Below are 19,770 nucleotides of genomic sequence, written 5' to 3' on the forward strand. Positions count from 1 at the left end.
TTTATTGAGGAGTTCACAGCAATAACTGGTCCTTTTAAAAACTGGAGCTCTCAGAGACTGGAGGGAAGGAGTGTAGGATACCTTCAGGTCTGGAAGTCTGCTTTGGCTCTTGCATCCTTAATTCAGGCTGTCCAGCAAGGGTCTTAGTTAGATTCTCACAGGCACAGCTGTCTTTTCCCCACTCCTGGCCTTCAAACAGGTTTGATTAAAATTTCATTAGTTCTTAAGAGCTAACTTTGAAAAGACAAAAAAAAAAAAAAGGCAGTATACAGATCTATTCATAGTCATTCATCTCACCCTCAATTAAAGTTGAGTAACCTTTTTGAAAGGCCACCAGCGTAACAGTCCTTCAAGTGACCAGGTATCCAGAACCGCTAAAGTAAAGGCTAATATCGCCTACTGGAAATGAAAAACAAAAATCACTCCGAAAGAAAAATTGAAAGAAGCAACCGAGCTCGGTCCTTCTCTGAGCACCATTTGTAATAAGAAATTAAACTGTAATGCACGTAAGATTCCAGGTAGGAGACATTTATTCACTTTCCTCTGAAGCATCCTTTGGGAAGTGTGCTATGTTCAGGTGGGCTCATGCAGCTACATGATCTTCTGTGATATGACTACAAGGATTGTTTCATGGGTTTTTGTCTACAGCTTGTGTTGGGTTATTCGTTTTCAACAAAGGTGGTGGTCGATTCCATGTATATGCAAACTTGATTTGATACTTATAAACCTTTTCATATAAACACATAAACCAGCTTAAAAAATTATTCTTAAGATCATATGTCCTAATGTGGAGCTGGAAAAGATGTTGTGTAGAAATTGTCAGTGGTGGAGTCCTCAATGGAGTTTCTGCATGTAATTCATTACAGGGTTGGCAATGCATTTGCTGGCCTTGGCTTCTACCCAATCCATGTTGGCCCACTTAGGGACACCTGGTTATCATTAAACTTGACTGAGAGATAACTCCTGACACCCTACAGAGATGGTTACGATTTGCCAACTTGCTGCAGTGAAATATAACTCTTGCCTAAGTGAATTAAAATTACATCTTACTATTGGGCCTCACTGATTTGCTAAGCATTGTTCAATTCCCAGCTGTATGCTCCAAATGGGAAAAGAACACACTAGCTGGCATCCCAAAGAGATTTGCTCAGACAATGACATGAAATGAAACCATGGAGATTTAAAGGGGCTGAGTGTGTCAGATCCTGTTCTCATTTATAATTACTGTCTTTTTTTTTCTTTCATGTAACACATACAGTTTGTGGAGAATATACCCTGTGAGCTTTGTGACAGGTAAATCTGGCACAGCGGTTCCCTGAATCTATTCATGTGACTGGTACAATTAGGGACACGGTTCTGCAAGCCAAGTGACAACACGAGTTTCAAGTTGGCTCGGGGGTCGTTGAACAAAACATTGCATTCACATTTCTGCAAAGGAGGAAGAGACAAGAATAATTTGGCAGTCCTAAAAACATTCATTTAAATACGAATCTGCAAAGACCAGGTGACAAAGGATTCCTTGCTAACCCTGGAAGTCGCCGGGAGCTGCAGCTCAAATGGCACAGAATCTATTATACTGGGTATTTCAGAGGAAGTTGTATCAGAGAAAGTGCAAGTATCATGGACTTAAGAATTATTTTTCAACACACATGTAAGAGAAACACATCCTCTTAGGAGAAAATGTCACATGTTTAAAAATGGACTAACACTGGGTCAAACTGGAGGACAGAGAACCCTCGAGAACTGTCCTGAGATCTGAGGCTGCAGAGAAAGCCCCCCTTTCACTGAACTTCCTTGCCCACACGCCACTCACAAGGCAGTATCTGCACGCACAGGCGGCCCTCACTCCATTACCAGGCAGCACAGCCACCTCTCTGGGCCTCTGCAAACACCCAATTTCTCCCCTGTCCACAGGGCCCTTCTTCCTTGCTCTCTCACCAGCCCTCTCTCCCTTCAGGACATCTACAAAGCAAGATGAGTTCAAGTCTCCCGGATTTATGGCTCCCACTGACCTAAGCCAGGCACTTGGAGTGATTTGAACATAATTCTGTGATGGAATTGTCTTCTCAGCCAACGCTGCAATACATTTATGAGCTCTATGAGAGTTTATGGGAAAAAAATCTAAAGTGTTTCTTGTTTATTCAGAATAAGAGGTTGTAGGACCCACAAACCTTCCCCTCTATTCTCTCTTGCCTCTTCCAAGTAGAAGAAGGCATTTAATACCAGAAATCTTCATCTTTTACAAGGGAGTTAAGGGACATGTGTGTGTGTGTGTGTGTATATACACACACATATACATTTTGTTTGTACTTGCAGTTTTACAATAACCAGAAACTAAAAGCAGCATGTGCAGAGAAATGTTCTAACAAGAAGCACAACTCAGCTTCTTTACCAATTTAAAAATTACAGTGACAGAAAGCAGTATGCACATTTGTTTCTGATTATTTTTTTTGCCAAGTTCTTGCTCAAAACAAGGTCTGCCCACAAGTGGTATCAGGATCCCAGTGGTGAGGTCAACCTCAGTGACTTCTCAGCAAGGCTCGTGTTCCACGGAGACACTTTATACGTGAGTACTACCTTCTCAGCAGAGAAGCCTCTGAAACTCGAGGTTTTTGCAAACATAAAGAGCTCATCTCGTGACTCCTGGTCCACCACCGACACACTGTTCGCCCATCTCTAAACCAAAGCCATCCCCCAGCTCTCAGCAGCTGTGTGTCAATGGTGAAATGCATAATCTAGCCCACAATCCCTGAAGAGCCTTGGGTTACTGCTGTGGGTCAGTATATCCATCTCGCTAATATGCTGGTGGATTGTCTGGATGGGTCCTTGTGTAAACTGAACATTCTTAATTATACTAGTGTTTTCTTGGTATTAACTCCTCGCCAAACCCTACCCCCAGTGCAAAAGATTATCACACCTCTATATCTGAGACATAAGGTTTTCTGTTACAACTGTCTACCTGGAGCTCATAATACTTTCTCTCATGCAGCAACATATTAGAGATAGAAGTTCAAGTGGATCTGCAAATTCCAAGTGGAAAACAATTTATATTGGCAAAGTGGAATAATGAACTTGTCTTAACTTATGCTTGATATTATTTCTCGACATTGGGTGCAGTGACTTCTTGTGTCTTCCATGAAGTTTGAGCACTTGTAACCGCAGGAAACCCTGCATGACCAAGGACAATGATGTTTGTGGGAAGAAGAGTAGCAGCTTTGAAATATTCACAACCAACACAATTTTGATTAAAGAAAGAACTCTGGTTTTTAATAGTTTTGATCATTAAAAAAGTTTAAACCTGCATAGCAATCATTTCAAAAATAATTATTTAATGTTCCATAATTAAACTGTACACAACCTAGTCTTGGGACATAGAAGCCAGTGAGGTGAGTTTGGAGCAGTCCTGTGCAGTCCCAGGAGCCAGGAGTCGAGTTTTCATTGGCCTTTTTTTTTTTCTTTTTTCCTTTTTTTGTCATTCTGTTCATCTAAGATTATTTGGATACTTGGCACAATCTGGCTCTGCTGCTGAGCAGATCTGCACTGGGAAGAGAGAGCAGCTTGACCCCGTCCCTTCTCGCTTCCCCTCCCCCACTTGGCTGGATTCCTCAAAGTCGCTCAATGTCTCGGTATTTCTTCCTCAGAATAGAGACCTGGTCTTTAAAGAGGACAGGGTCGAGCCTCATCTGCGAGTGGATCAGCGGCATGTAGCCAAACCAGCTGGCAAACGTATTCATGCAGCTCTGTCGCTGGGCAAAGTGGTCAGGGTCAGCCCAGCGGGAAGCCCGAGAAGTCTGGGGAAAAGGGAGACAAACCAAGAAGACAATGAGAGAAGTGCAAGGTAAGATGGGAACGCTGCAGAAAACCAAAGTCAGGTTCAAGGGCAAGTGGCAGAGATTGGGGTCTGGACGCGCCCCCAACCCTCCCAATCTGCCTGGGGAAGATGCAAGCACTAGTCCTGCAGGTCAACCTTGCCAGAAGGTCTTCCTAAGACATGCCATGTTCCTTGACGTTCACAACATACAAACAAAGCTCCACGTTGACTGATCCTCTAGTCTGGGAATGATTCACCAGTTGAGCCTCAACTACTATGGTCTGTAAACATAAAATTTCTCTTTGTCCATGTGATCAAATATGATGTCTAACCATGCGCTTACGGTTTCAAAGATAGTATTCTAAAACTCTCGGGTTTACTTGGTTGATTCTGAGAAGCAGAAAAGATGGTTACCATCTCTTTAGCTGTGTTTGCCTAAGGCTGATTACATATTTTTAGATCATGTAGAGGACACTGATTTAAAGGAAAGCTGGAAGTACTGAAATTTAGATAAGCATAATGTCTCTAAAAATTCCATTTTTGGGCAGCCTGGGGGCTCAGCAGTTTAGCGCTTGCCTTCAGCCCAGGGCATGATCCTGGAGACCCGGGATCGAGTCCCACGTCGGGCTCCCTTCATGGAGCCTGCTTCTCCTTCTGCCTGTGTCTCTGCCTCTCTCTTTCTCTCTCTGTGTCTCTCCTGAATAAATAAATAAAATCTTAAAAAAAAATTTCCATTTTTATAAAACAAAGAAAAAGGGGGCTACCTGATGGTGAGGGGAAAAAAACCCAGCCTCATTTACCGATAGGCATCTGGACAATGATGTATGTATACATGAATGTATGTTCAATGGTTTTTATTCTCATGTGTTGTTAGAAAATGGTTTCAAAAAAAAAAAGAAAAAAAGAAAATGGTTTCATAGGAAGGTACATTTTACTGTGAGAATCACTCAGAGTCACTTAAAAACCACAAGAGTCAACATGCTTGAAAGGAACCACTGAAGGTAAATACAAATGTCAAGTTACCTTTGAGCAGCAGAAAAACAAAACACTACTTGTAAAGTGTTTCCATGCAGCTTATTTGGGCCTCCTCACAACAACCTGGTTAAGACACCTACCCATCGGGGTAATCACATCCCCACTGCACAGATGAGGAAAGCTTGTTCAAGGCTAAAAAGGGGCTGAGCTCAGGTTCTATCCTTTTACACTAGGAGAACTCTACTTGGCAAGTTAGAGAAGTTTCTAACTAAGCTGACCAGCTGAGTTTCTATTGGAGCACACTGGTCCCAAAGGGACCTTATTTTGGTCCTGAATGGGTGTGGGGCCAGACTCCCTACCTCCAGAACTACTGTCAAGAGCTTAAATTTATTATTTTCTCTTACAAATGAAAAAAAAAAAAAAAAGAATCCAGTTGAATCAAAGTATCATTTTTGCCTGTAGATTTTAACATTTATTTTGGGTCAACCAACATATTAGAGAAGATATATTTCCTGCATAATAAAAACATAATCTTACTAGCACATGATATCCGTTTATATTACCAGTCACACATTCAATAAACTAATGTGTATGACAGGAAGCGGGGGGGCAGGAGAGGCCACATACAGTACATTTCTAACTAGACACATCAAGTTCTATCTAAGGTTAAATTTATATTTGTCCCAAAATATGTGTAAAATCACTTGAAATACTTATTTGGTAGAATTAGGCAAATCTATGAAAAGAATAGAAAATGAACTCCTATGGAATCATGTGTTATTAGAGTTCCACTCCTAAAGAGTGTGTAACCTCAGGGAAGTTCATAGAAGTTTCTGAGCACACAATACTAAAGGAATGTTACGTCCTTGAATGACATTGATAAAAATGCCTGGGCGTACAGTAGCCACTCAATATATCTGGCTTGAATGTGACTAGTCTGCTAGCCTTAAAGATGAAAAGTTCTTGCAAATCCCCTTGCGTGTTCTTTTAGTAGTTAGAGGGAAATAAAATTTGCCACAAGACTCATTGCTCATTAAGGACCGCAGTTCTGTCATAACCAGTATCTAGATCAGTGCCTGACAATCTGTACACGTTTGTAAATATTGAATTATGAAATTTTATTTTATTTTATTTATGAAATTTTATACACTTAAGATCCTGTAAGGTTTTTGCTTTTACTGAATTTAGTGAAGGAAAATCCATCAACCGTGTTAACGTGAGGTCTGGTTAAGTTTTCCTTTGCAAAAGCTAGATCTGTATATGATTTTCAGTAATGACTGGGACAAGGTACATGGAAAACCCAAACAACTCAACTGATAGAACCCTCAAGTACATTCTTCCAGGTTGACTCAAATGCTGTTGGATTCTCCATGATTTAACCTGACTGGACCTAAACGGTCTACAGGTTTTTGATTTCTTCTATAAAGTATTGGGCTCTGTCCAAGATGAATAAAAGTGGATGAGTTTCAGCTTAGCCAGATCAGCCTGATACCGAACCCAGAGGTGTAAAATAACCAGTAGTGGGAGGAACAGCCTGGGATTCAACTCCCAATTCTATCTCTAGTAGTAGGTGACTTGTGGCAATATGTTTAAATTCTCTGGGTCCTAGTTTTCTTACTTATAAAAAGAGAAAGTTGGATTATATTTCCTTGTAACTATCTTTAGTACTAAACTTATATGACTCAACAATATTTTACTTTCATAAAAGTTTTCATACATTTAAAAAAATTTTTTTGAAGATTTTATTTATTTATTCATGAGAGACACACACACAGAGAGAGACAGAGAGAGAGAGAGAGAGAGAGAGAGAGAGAGAGAGGCAGAGACACAGGCAGAGGGAGAAGCAGGCTCCCTGCTAGGAGCCTGATGTGGGACTGGATCCAGGTTCCCAGGATCATGCCCTGCCTGAAGGCAGAGGCTCAACCACTGAGCCACCCAGGTGTCCCTAGTTTTCATACATGTTATCTCAACCCTGTGAGGTTGATTTTTATCCTTTCCATTTTAGAGATGAGCCAACTGAGTTTCAGAAGGTAACTGACTTGTGTTCTAGGGGAAGATCAAGGATCGTGATTCCTGGTCTGTAACCAAGGTGCTCACCCAACTCAAGAGAAATCACCAGAAGGGGGTGTTGAAGACAATATTATTAGCTATTCATTAAATAAAGTACCTACAATAAACTTACATAAATTCTCTGTAGGTCTTTAACTCTGGAGAAGGTACATGTTTCTCATGCCACCTTGTAGGTTATATGAGAGCTTTTACATTCTTGATATAAAGATACCCTTGACTCTCGTCTTCCCAATCATCCATGTGCCAACCATATACTCTTATGGGGCTTTTAGAGATTTTTAAAAATTTCCTCATTATCCTTCCTAGAGGAACAGTGAGTCTCATTGCCTCAGGCTAAACAACCAGTGAGCAAAGCAGAGAAGGAGAGTTCTATTCTTACCTGCCCCATCATTGTCTCCTTATACTGCTTCTTCTGGGTGACTTTGATTGGAGGCAATTTTGTCACAGCAGACACCAGGAAATTCATGAGAATGTCCTCACAGTTGGCCAGTTGGTCCACCATGTTCTTCAAGCTGGCTGGCAGGTAATGGGTGTACAGGTAGTGATAATATCTGTAAAAGCCAGACAAGTTTCATAGGTGCCCATCATTATATAATCAGAGATGGTCTTCTTTGACAAGAAACCTATACTTACTGTTTGAATCTCTAAACATATGATGATCATGACAATAGCCATCACTTCAATGATACTATGTGTCAGATAATGTTCTCAAGTGTTTTACAAGGAATGTGCCATACAATCCTCATAAGGAGCCTATGATACAGGTATTATTATTATCCCTGCTTTACAGATAAGGAAATAAGGTCCCAGAGATACACAATGATGCAGATATTGCTCGGGCAGCATGACTTTAACATCAGGGTGGTTGGTTAGAAACCGAATAATCGGATGATAAGAGAAGTTACTTACACATAATCCACATATCCTTACAAACTGCTTTACAATTTTAGTTACTAGTTTAATCAGAATTGTATTCAATACTATTCTATAATTCTGAATCCAACAATATACTATTCCATTTTCGTGGTCTATAAACCATATTATTTTGACACTGTTAAAGCAAACTCCTAAATAATCTGGTGGCCAATCATTATGGAGGACCCATAATTAAGTTGAATTATTTCTCACTCTACTATTCTATTAAGAGAGACATATTTGCATGTATTTATAAGAAAAATAACTTGAATAAATCAGATTCACTGAGTGGTAGTGGCAGGGAAGAAAGCGAACAATGAACTTTTAAGAGGTAGGGTCTTAAGATCAAGATTCAGCCAACCTAAATGCTTATTCCTTGTGTACTTCCAACTCTACCCCCATGATGGCAAGATTCTCTATTCTTTACTAAAAAAAAAGACTAGGTTACAATTAGTGTGTTCACCTTACTAAGGCAGAAGAATGGGGATTTTATTAATGACCGAGTCAGTGACATTAACTACCTACACTCACTAATTTGGCAATCTTACCTAAGTGCCCTGGCTTTAAGGGACCACATCTATTCAAACAACCCCCAACTGTATATCTCTGTCCCTGCTGTTTTTCCAACATATCCTTTTGGATGTCTTAACCTGCCCAAGACTGAACTCCTGTATTTTCCCTAATACCTAATCCATCTATAAGAGCTTTCCCCATCTCTTGATGGCCTATCTTTCCAGTTCCTGGGATCAAAACAAACAAACAAACAAACAAACACCATTATCCAACTCTATATCTAATCTGTTAAGACATTATGCTAGAGATCTTCAAAATATGCCTATAATCTGATCACTACTTACCACTTCTGGCTCCTAGGCTCCATCATCTCTTGCCTAGATGCCAATCACCTCCTAATACGTCCTGCTTTTACACTGGCCCCCGTATAGTCTATTCTCAACACAGCACCCAGTGTGGATGACTAAAATATAAAAAGATGTCTCCACTCTGTTCAAAGCCCTATGCTGAATCCCATGTCACTCAGAGGAGAGTGAAATCCTCATGACGGAGAGCAAGGTCCTGCATCTGGGCCCCTGTAACCTCTTTCTCTCCTGTTTTCCACTCATTCCACTCTCAGCACATTGGTCTTCCTGATATTCCTCCAACACTCTGGCTTGGGGCATCTAGCCATCATTCTGGCTGAGCTGTTCCCTTCACCAGAGCACTCTTCATACAAAAATCCTCTTGGATGATTTCCTCTCCTTCTCTTAAGTCTCTGCTCTGATCTCATCTGTTCAATGAGGATCACTAGCCACCCTTGAACATCCCCCTCTACCTTCATGATCCTTGACCAGCTCCTCTTTGCCTTTTTGTTATATGACTCACTCCCTTAACCTATTAGAGAATTATTATGAATACGGTGTCCTCCCCTTGTTAGAATAGAAAACCCACGTAGGCAAGATTTTTATTTTTCATTCTTATTTTTTTACTCTAGGGTAAATCGCAAGCACATAGATGATGCCTGGGGGTGCATACTTCAATATTTACTTTTGTTGCTGTTATTTGAAATGTTCCGTTACTCGATATATGTGAGTCTGTCCTCCAGTTTCAGACAAACTGAAGATGTTACTCTACCCTTAGTTCTGGAAATGCAGTAAACCAAAGGGTTTTACTGGCTTCAAAGACACATGTTGGCCGCACTGCTGGAAGGTAAACAGCGATGCAGGCTGATTTTTGTTAATGTTGTTAACAAGATTTGGCACAAGTTTCTGATTATGCAACAGCCAGAAGCTAATATATAAGGAGTCATATAAAAATCGATATGCAAGATATCTAAATTCCTCACTTGTGGTAAATAGCAGCTCCTGTCAACACCATGGAGTAGTCGTTTGTCCACTTGGACGTGTACCCCCACCGCTCCTTAGAGTTATCCCAGAAATGGCTGCGTGCAGGGTACCCCACAATCCTCTCAGGGAAGCTCTGCCACACTGTGAAGGCAAAATCCACCTGCAGGTGGAACACAAGCCAAACAAGCAATCAACAGTGTTAACAAATGTCAACAAAACATTACCTTCCCCCTGCTAATTCATAACGCGAAATCCCAGGACTGTTGCGAAACATTAATTCCATGTATTCATCAGCAAATTAAACCGACTGCTTGACATTTTGCCCCATAATTATGCACATGTTAATGTTTTCTGTTGAAACTTCAGATTAGTGCAGAAACGAAAGAAGAAAAGAAATCGTCGATGTGTCCTTTAGGATCCAGTTTGTTCAAGCAAAAACACAAGTCACAAAAGCAGTTGCTTTTTCCTCCCCCTTCTCCCTCCACGGTGCACGTGACCACTGATTCATGCGAGGCACAAATGCTTGTTTTATAAACGGGAGATTTCCTATATACATCCAGAGGATGAATATACAGCATGCATCACGACTAGCAATATGGCAAAGCCAAAGTGACTAAAAGAAAAGCATCGTCTTAAGAGCGAGAGAAAAGATGTTTAGATGTTTAAAAACCACACAAGTTCTAACAGGATTTCAGAGCGGGTATCAGAGAGAAATGTAAGTCAGGCCTCTCAGGTTTGAAGATGCTCAGCATAAAGGAAATCTAGAAAAAGCATCCATAATGAAAAATCACTAAGAGTAAGTGGGGAAGAGGCCAAGTGAAGCCATATGATTATTTTATTTTTTTTTTAATTTTTTAAATTTATTTATGATAGGCACACAGTGAGAGAGAGAGAGGCAGAGACACAGGCAGAGGGAGAAGCAGGCTCCATGCAGTGGGAGCCCGACGTGGGATTCGATCCTGGATCTCCAGGATCGTGCCCTGGGACAAAGGCAGGCGATAAACCGCTGCGCCACCCAGGGATCCCGATATGATTATTTTAAAGAAAATGCAGGGAAGTAACTTTCCAGTGCTAATAGTAACCCAAAGCAGGTACTTCTCAACCTGTTAAAAACTGACATTTATAATTAGCAAATCGTCTGTTTTCAAATGTGTGAGCGAATTTCTGACTTGCTAGGATTGTTTGATGAATGATAAATAAATACATAGGAAGTAAAAAAATTAAAACAGTAACAGCAAACGATCATATAATGCTCATAATCATGTAATGCTCTGGTTATAGTACTTACACATTTGAACTCATGTAATCTTCCAATAACCCTGAGAAGTACGTCATTTTACAGTTTCCGATTTGCAGAGAGGGAAGCTAAGGTACATGGAGGTGCAAGTAATTTTCCCGAACTAGTAAGTGGCAGAGTCAAGGTGCAAACCCAGCCTTCTGGTTTCAAATTTGGTAAGTACTGTTACCATAGCCTTCTTTTAGTTCTGTTGCTATAGCACTGAGAACAATTTAACTCTTATACAGGTTATACATTCACCCTACAACCTTTCTTATCTCTTCTTCATAAGCAATGCAAATGGAAATTCCATTTATTCCACAAATATTTCCAGTAGCAGCGCTGTGATGGTGGCTGGGAACTGAGTGATGGTGCCAAGTCCAGTTCCCACCTCCTAGAGGTCGAAAAGCAATGGCAACAGCCAACAGTGGTTGAAAACAACCCAGGTTCTATCAACTGATGAATAAATACATAAACCAACCATGGTATATCCATATGGTGGAATGTTACTCAGCTCTACAAAGGAATGAAATACTTAGACTATGGATGAACGCTGCAAACAGCATGCTGAGTGAAAGAAGCCACCCACAAGAGGCCACATATTGTAGAAATTCCCAGAAGCGGTGAATCCACAAAACAGATCTGCGGTTCTAAAATCTAGGGAGTGACTGATTAGTAGATTTGAGGTCTCTTTTCTGGGCAATGAAAATGGTTTTGAGTAAGATAGAACTGGTGGCTGCCTGGCATTTTGAATGCAGTAAATGCCATTCAATTATTCACTTTAAAATGGTTAATTTCATGTTACAAATGTTATCTCAATTAAAAGAACAAAGCAAATCAGCCTGGATCAGTAGTTCACAAGCTTTCACCAAATGTACAACATCATTCCCTTCTTGCCACATCCCCACACCATACAATTACTTCTTTCCTACTTTTCTTTAAACTGCCCCAGGCATTCTCTCCCTCCACTCCCCCCTCAGCCTCATCCTAGGTAAACCTGCCAGAGAAACCCTGGTTTGGTTGCTTGCTATACTGTTTTCTGACAAACAGTAAATACAATTGTTGAAATATGCTTGCCATGAAGTATGCAAAACTGAGGTACACACACTCCATCCTTCAGGAGCGCTGGCCTGAGTGATCTGTGAGGGTCGTTTTTATCTCTGAACCCTTTGGGCCTAGAAGTCACTATTTTTGTGAATAGTCATAAATTCAAATTGTAATGAAAATCTAGTTTCATGCCCTAACTCAAGATAAAAGAGCCTCAAGAATATAGCTTGTTCCTCCCAAATGAAAACATCCAGAAAAAAAATAGGGTGTTGGAAAATACGTTAAGAAAGCTTGTTGGGACACAGGGGATCGCGAAGACAGCAGCGGGGGAGCAGACGGTATTTGCCAGAAGATTGAAATCGGGTTGTGATAACCGGCATGCCATCACTGGCGCTCAATACTAATGGTGCCAACTGATGGGCCAATATATTATGAAGCCCGTCGTCAAAGAATCAGCCTGGCTGTCAGCGCTCTTTGGGGTTTTCCATTATTCTTTGAAAAGGAAACACACGTCCTGGCAACTACTATAGAACCCGATGGGGTTTTTTCATCACATGAATTTATTACTATCTCAAAGCTGTTTCAAGTCATTTCAAAGGAACTCAAAAGTAAATTCAGATAAAACTATGATTCTTGTGATAGTTCTGCTTTCGAGAAGATCATTAGCACATCAAAGGAGGTAAAGGTCAGCTTATGAGGCCTTTTCTCTTAAAAACCAACATCTGTTTTCTTTTGAGAATTTGCAGCAACTCCGATAAATGTAAATAACTGCAAACCAACTATATCTAACACCCTTTACAGAATGCTGCTTAAAAATCTATCCTGACTACTACGGAGAGGCATTTAAACGAGCGGAGACTCCTGAGAGAGGAAATAAAATGAACATCTATTCACTTTAAAAAAGAGAAGTCCTTTGTCCTTGACCATGTCAGGTGACAGGATCACTCCAAGATCAGCAGGCAAAAGTAAACCAGACCACCAGACTCTTAAATTTATATATCATTTTCCATCCACAGACTTCTAATTACTTCATGTAGGGCACACATTCCTCCCAGCATGCACGGAGCGTCTGGAATTGCTGGTCTTTGAGAAAGAAATTCACCAGCCCATGGAAACATCACAGATGCTCAAAGATATTTGACCATGGGACAGGAAAAACAAAACAAAACAAAACAAAACAACCAACTGTTGAGTGCCCTCTTGCTGCCCAGTGGAAGATGTGAGATGCAGGAGTACTTGAGGTCACGGGATAATGACTTAAATATATGCCATGGTTGTGTTGACGACACGCTGGTGTCCATGTGCTGCTTTCCCTGTGTTTGCCCTCCAAGGTCCACTCTCTGCTCTTCTTGCCAAGCTCTGTGCCCTGGCATGATGGAACCTCATGGATGGCACCGCCTGGGCTTCCTTACAGACTGGTGGTGACCAGGTTAGGTCAGTGGGCGTCCCCCACAGGAAATGGACATGGGACAGAGAGAAAGAGAGGTAGGAGTATTTCTTCCTGGCTCCCTCTGAGGTTTGGCACGAGAGTTTCAGGCAGTTGTCACATGTCTCCATGATCATAGCTCCTGTAGAGTTGGCTTCCTCTTCCTCTCCCAGGTTCCACCTCTTAAAGACTCTGAAACACTATTTCTTTCAGACTTAGGAGTGGGAGCTGCTTCCTGTTCTTACTACTCTCCAGATACCTCAGTGTCTTTAACCCCACCCACCCAAGTCAACTGAAATCCCTTCCCTGGAATCACCGGACTTGGATTCCATTTGCTGCCCGGACTCTGATGGCTAGAGGCAGGAACTGTGTAATCAAAGTCCCCGGCATGGAGACCAGAACAAAGAGATCCCTCAATAAATACTTGCTGAATGAATGTGCTCCGAGGATGCCAGCTTCCCTCGAAGGAAGCAGCAGAAACGTGTAAGCTGGAGTGTCCCATACCCTGTATTCCATAGCTGCCGTTCCCTTTGAACATTAAACATATCTCCCCCACCCCCAGCCCCTTCCTCCTGCTGACTTGCACATGACACAATTGGCTGTGTGTTCACACTTTAATCTCCTCAGCATGCATCCCTTCAATCATTCATTCACTGAGTATTCATAGAGCCTGGGCTATAGAGAAAGCATTTTACCAAGGTGAGGCCCAGGGCATTTTGTCCTGGGGTGGTTTAGGCTGCACATAATGTCTGTTCAATTCCATCTGATGGAAATTGGAAGCATCCATGAATTTCGAGAACGAGACAGTGGGACTGCTAGCCTAGGTTAACACCAAGCGCTGGCTACGCGGGCAGCAGGCCATTAGAATCGGGCTGGTGTCCAGGAAAGTGCATGCTGGGAGTGTCGATGTTTAAATCGAAAAGAAAATGATTATGAATACGAGGGGAAAAAGAAAGGGAAAGGTATAAGTAGCTCGGTCTCCATGCTTTTTAGCAGCTACCATTAATAATGCATTTCCGATATACGACATTTTTATAGAACTGTCTTTGGTCCCTTCGATGGTTTCAAGTAAAGTTTCTGAGATCAATACTCATTCGAGTTGTAAAAATTGGTTTTCTATCGTATCTATCTCTCCTCTCTCTCCTCCTCACACGTTCTTTGTGCAATCTTATTTTTGGCACAAATACCTGAACATCTGAAATAGCAAGGATCTCCCGTCTCAGTCTTAAAGTGAAACCGTTTGCTCTTGCGTGGGTGAAAGAAAATGAGCACTTTAAACCGAGACACAGAAGCTGCCTTCAGAACCCAGAATAGTGTTCCCTGACAAAGGCAACACCCACCCACACAGGCATTAGGATCACTAGGGAAGGATGGGCTGTTCACTCTGGACTCTGGACTCCATGGTCTCAAGATGATGTGAGATAGGTGGCCCCCTACTCTTCAGAGTTCTGCACACCTGACCACAGCTGTGCTGTTTAAAAACAAAAGGAGGGCAGGCAGGAGGGGAGAGGTGAAGCACTACCATGCAAATGAGGAGCCAATTAGCAGAGAAAACAAAGGGGAAATGCCCTCAGCAGGGTGCCAGGTGGTGGCAAGGTGCTAATAGGCACTGGTTGATTAGAACAGAAGCTGCAGGAAGTTTTGAATAAGGTTTTTGAGTTGGCCGAGGCAAGGGCAAAAGAAGCCCTGGCCCCTTGGGGCTGGGGGCAACTGCCTGGAGAGCCCACTGCCCACTCCTCTGGGGAGGGCGCTTACCTCTGTGGTTGAAAGCACAGTGTCTTCATCTAGGCTAAGCACCGCGTCTGTGATGATGTTGTCATAGGGCAGGAAACGGCTGCTCATGACCTGGGAGGGGGCAGAGAGCAGGCAGGAGGGAAAGAATGAAGGAAAAGAGAGGTAAATTTAGAGTCTTGTTTGCAGGAAAACTTCCCCATCCTCACTTTCAAAAAGAATGGTCTACCACCATGTCATCCCTCAACACTGAAGACTTCCATCTCCTATCAGCACAGAGTCTTGTTCTACAGTTAGTGGACACCTACTGTGTACAGATACCTTGCTAGTCAAAGGGAGTACAAAGGTCAATAAGACATCTTCTCTTGTCTCGCAGGAGTTCACAGTCCACAGAGACATCAAGATGCAGATGATCAGTCCTAGCCGGCCATGGACAAGGCCAGGAGAACAGAGGGTGCAGCAAGCTGCTGCTTGGGAGGGCAGGTGAAGACCTCAGAGAACTGACATTGAAGCAGGACTTGATGGGTAGGAATTTACCAGGTATAAGCAGAAGTGACGCAGAAACAGGGCTCAGAGGATGTGAGGCACAGAGGAGAGAACCAGCTCTCTGAGGCGTGGAAAGAGTGGATGGATGGATGGAGGTGTGATTCCAAGTGTGGGGCACACACCACTGGAAGGCCATGTCATTTTGGGAGGCGTGTAGAAAAACATTTAAAAATTCTACTCTTTACTGATGTTACATAGATTGGCAAAAAATACACACAGATATATCAGCAATAACAGCTACAGCAGTAACAGGTAGTAATAAAGTTACTGAAAAATCTCACTGAAACAAAAAGCTGACTTATAGACAAATATTAAATAAACAATAATACGTGTCGCCTATGGATTTAGGCAAATTGTGAAGGTAGCATATGAATAAAGTTTGGGCAACTCCAGGATAAGGCATAGTGAGGTGTGTGCAGGTATGCCTGGGGTGAGGGACCAGCTAGAAAAATTAAGACTAGAGAGACTCCAGGGTGCCTGGGTGGCTGAGTTGGCCAAGCATCCAAATCTTGGTTTTGGACCAACAGTCATGATCTCAGGGTCTTGAGACAGAGCCCTGCCTCAGGCTCTGTCTGTGCTCAGTGCAGAATCTGCTGTGGATTCTCTCTCTCTCCCCCTGCCCCTCCTGCTGGTGGTACTCTTTGTCTCTCAAATAAATAATAAATCTTTAAAAAAAAAAAAAAAGACTAGAGAGACTTCTCTGTGACAGTCATATCTTAAACCTCTTTGTTGAATGTACTACAGAGTAACTAACCATGAGAATAAGAATAACTAACATTGTAAAAACATTTACTATGTGCCAGAAATGTTCCAAGTTCTTTATATACTTCATCGAGTCTCTCCTTTAAAATAATCCCATTTTATAGCTGAGAGAGCTAAGGCATAGAGAGGTTAGGTAGGTGTCTTGCTCAAGATGCACCCATCGGCATTTCCTCCCCCAGGGTAAGATTCTGTAGAGCACCTCAGCCACTGTGCTATGCCTGTCTCAGCCTTGAAAAGGACCTCAAAAGTGAATTGGGGCAATCTCATATTCTCCACCTCCCTCTGGAAGTTCTATTAACAGTTACGACATCCTCTCTAAACTCACACTTGGAGGTCAAGGGAAAAGACATTTGCCATCAACTCGCAAGGCACAAAAGTCAGGGAATGCAGCAGTTGGACATAGAAGACAAAGGGAAAAGGGAGGCCCTTACCCTGGCTGCCAAGGGTATGCTTTCTACATGTCTGAGGACCCCCACCCCAAGAAGCTCAAGCCTGTATTTATAACAGGAAGCCAGCTTATCTATGAGATTCAGTTTCCATGCCCGTGAAGCTACTGGAGGGCTTCTGACATAAAGGATGGGAAGTGCCCAGTATTTTCCATCTCCGGGAGCTCAAGGGATGGATCTACAGCATAAATGGCTCCAGGGTCTGCTCTTACACATCTGTCAACTGGGTCAAGTTTTCTTTTCCTTTCTTGGGTTTTCAAAATAACACAAAATATAAAGCGATCAGCAACCCCAGATACACGGTGCTCAGAAATCTCAGCCTGAAGCAATTCTCCGGATACTGTTTACATGTCCACCGACTAACACAGAAACCATTAGTTGCCAGCTTAGTGATGCCCTGACCCTTCTCTTGTTAAGTCTAGAGGGGAGGCTGCACAGACAACAAGGCCTTTACACTCAAAACAGAATTTTGTAGCTGAAGTAGAAAACACCTCCACTCTAAACTCAAGCCTAGAGACGGAAATGTAAAATGGGGAATGAGCAGGACCTAGGACTTCTTCCCCATTATGTGCCCAACCACTGGTTTTATAAAAGGATCCATTCCTTTTTCTGCACCTGCTTCATCAACAGAGGTTAAGAGCCCATAATTCAGTCACTTCAAATTGTCGTGTAGAAACTAGATGCTGTCTTCCAAATACCTTGCCTCAGCCACATTCCATAAGTTGAACAGTTTAGCATGAAAGGAACTGGTATCTTGCAAAGTCAATCTTGAGTGGAATGGGTTTTGCTTATTAGTTCATGTAAGAAATGTTTAGCAACTGTATACCAGCCCAATCGCTTCTGAAATTAGCAAACATGGACAGGAAATCACCAAAACTCCAGAAGTTTATCGTCTAATGGAGAAGATAAGAAATACCCCCAAGTAATTGTACAAAGCACAGTGAGAGTTAACATTTATCAAGCAGCCACCATGTGCACCCACACTTCCGAGTGCTTTTAACAAGTCTAGTATTGGACCATTTGATCTTTTAGAAATAAAAGTTAGGTATTATGATTGTTTCCATTAACTGAAGAAGGAATTGAGGCACACAGACCCAAATAACTCACTTTAGAGTCCATAATACAAACCACAACATCCCAATGCCTCCCAGAAGAGTAGCTAACACTTACTGCACCCTTTGTGTGCCACAGGCCCAGGGCTAAACACCTGTAATGCACTATCTCACTGAATCCTCAAAATGGGCCCAAGTCTTGGCCTAGGTTCCCAGAATACGGAGCCTGACGTAATACTAATTAAGTGCAAACGCTTTAGTAGGTGCTGTAATCCCAGGGCAGCAAGCGTGAGGGTAGAGGAATGGCCCCCTGGAACCAGTGGCCAAGGGGGAGGCCAGGACTCAACAAAGGCCAGAAGTGTAGACACAAATAGACTGGGAGAATGTATGACACTTAGTCTTAGCCAAAAGGCTGAGAAGCAATTGATATGGCTGGGAGAATGTGAAATATCTTATAAGCTACATCTGATCGAGCCACCATCTTATATATAAGGAAACAAGGACAAATCACAGAGTGCAAATAAAAATATCAATCAATGAATTTGCGTGTAAAAATACAAAACTAACCACAGGAGTCAGAATGGCTCCTGGTCAGTCTGATTGGATCCTGTTTGAACATCCTGACATATTCAAAGGAAGACTTATCTACCAGAAGGAGATCTAGTCACCCATGTAGACAGCATCCATCTGAGCACTGTTTGGGACCTCGGGCATTGGCATTGGGGAGACAGACATATGGGATTGTAGGCAGATTTTTGTATGCCATCCCTTTTGAAACCACATCTATGGTGAGATGGATTTCATAAGGGTAAGGAAGACCCATGCAGAGAGGCAGGTGATTTTTTAATTCCCACCATTGCTCGTTAAATGCTTATGAGGCAGCTCTTGGATAACCATGTTGCTTGACTCCAACCCTGTGAATGCTGGGGACTTTGTCATATTCCACACTGTGTTCCAACATACTGCATGGTACCCAGCACAGAGTGGGCACTCATATGTTGAAAACGAATGGATAATGCACTAATCATCTTGCCCAAGTAACAGTTATAATTCTCACTGCATCATGTTGAACTACATGAAACTGCCACTTTTAGCAAGCCAAATGATGGTTTCAAATGTTTAGACCTAATTGATATTTTTTATTTTGGCTCGAAGATGTTTTACTTAGCGTGAGACAATGTCTCAAGACCTGCCTCCTTGGGGACCGACAAAGGATGTCTCTTAGATGACGTGCTCCACCAATCTGTTCCATTTAGTAGTAAATAATTTCTTCACAATGGATATGATCTACAAGAAAGCAACAAGCAGAAGCGAGAGAAAAAAGAACTCACTTCCGGCTGCCAAGAGCAGAAGAAACTCCAAAGAGGAGGTAGTTTGGGAGCGGGGGCTTAAAGAATGCATGGGAAGTTTGATAACAGAGATAAAAAAATTGAGAAGGGATGGTCAAGACTTACAGCAAAAGGGAAAAACAAGAATCATAGGCCGGAGGGGACACAGTTCAACTTAGATAACTGTGAATGATCAAATTTGGTGAGAGAACAGGGTCCGGGGCGGTTAAGTAATGAGAGAGAAGACTGGCGAGGCTGGCCAAGGCCAGATTACACACGGCCTCAAATGTTAATTTCAAGCATTAGCAAATAGAGTCCCTTAAGGCTGAGAGATGATTAAAAGATCATTCACTTCTAGGCAAAATGAATTGGAGAATGGAAGCAAGGGGCCAGCTAGGCACATGTGTGAGTCTCTGATGAAGACACCCAAACGAAATTAAAGTGCAAATGTCCTTTTGAAGATAAATATGAGGATGAGCCACTATTCTGAAAGATACGACTGATCCAGATGAACCAGCTAAGCAAATCTCATGCATGCTGCCAT

General features: G+C 42.2%; 1 protein-coding gene across 1 annotated transcript in view; it reads right to left on the reverse strand.

Moving 5' to 3' along the window:
• Window positions 1-3,239: 3,239 nt before the first annotated feature.
• The window catches only part of EXT1 (exostosin glycosyltransferase 1), a 286,034-nt gene continuing 269,503 nt past the window's right edge, over window positions 3,240-19,770 (reverse strand). Inside the window, exons 8-11 of the mRNA XM_055314008.1 lie at window positions 15,117-15,206; window positions 9,612-9,772; window positions 7,236-7,407; window positions 3,240-3,791 (exon numbers count right to left, since the gene is read on the reverse strand). Coding sequence (XP_055169983.1) covers window positions 3,606-3,791; window positions 7,236-7,407; window positions 9,612-9,772; window positions 15,117-15,206 — 609 coding nt within the window. The 3' untranslated portion in view covers window positions 3,240-3,605. The remainder of the gene's footprint in view (window positions 3,792-7,235; window positions 7,408-9,611; window positions 9,773-15,116; window positions 15,207-19,770) is intronic.

Source organism: Nyctereutes procyonoides, unplaced genomic scaffold, assembly GCF_905146905.1.
Source record: "Nyctereutes procyonoides isolate TBG_1078 unplaced genomic scaffold, NYPRO_anot_genome, whole genome shotgun sequence".
Lineage (NCBI taxonomy): Eukaryota > Metazoa > Chordata > Mammalia > Carnivora > Canidae > Nyctereutes > Nyctereutes procyonoides.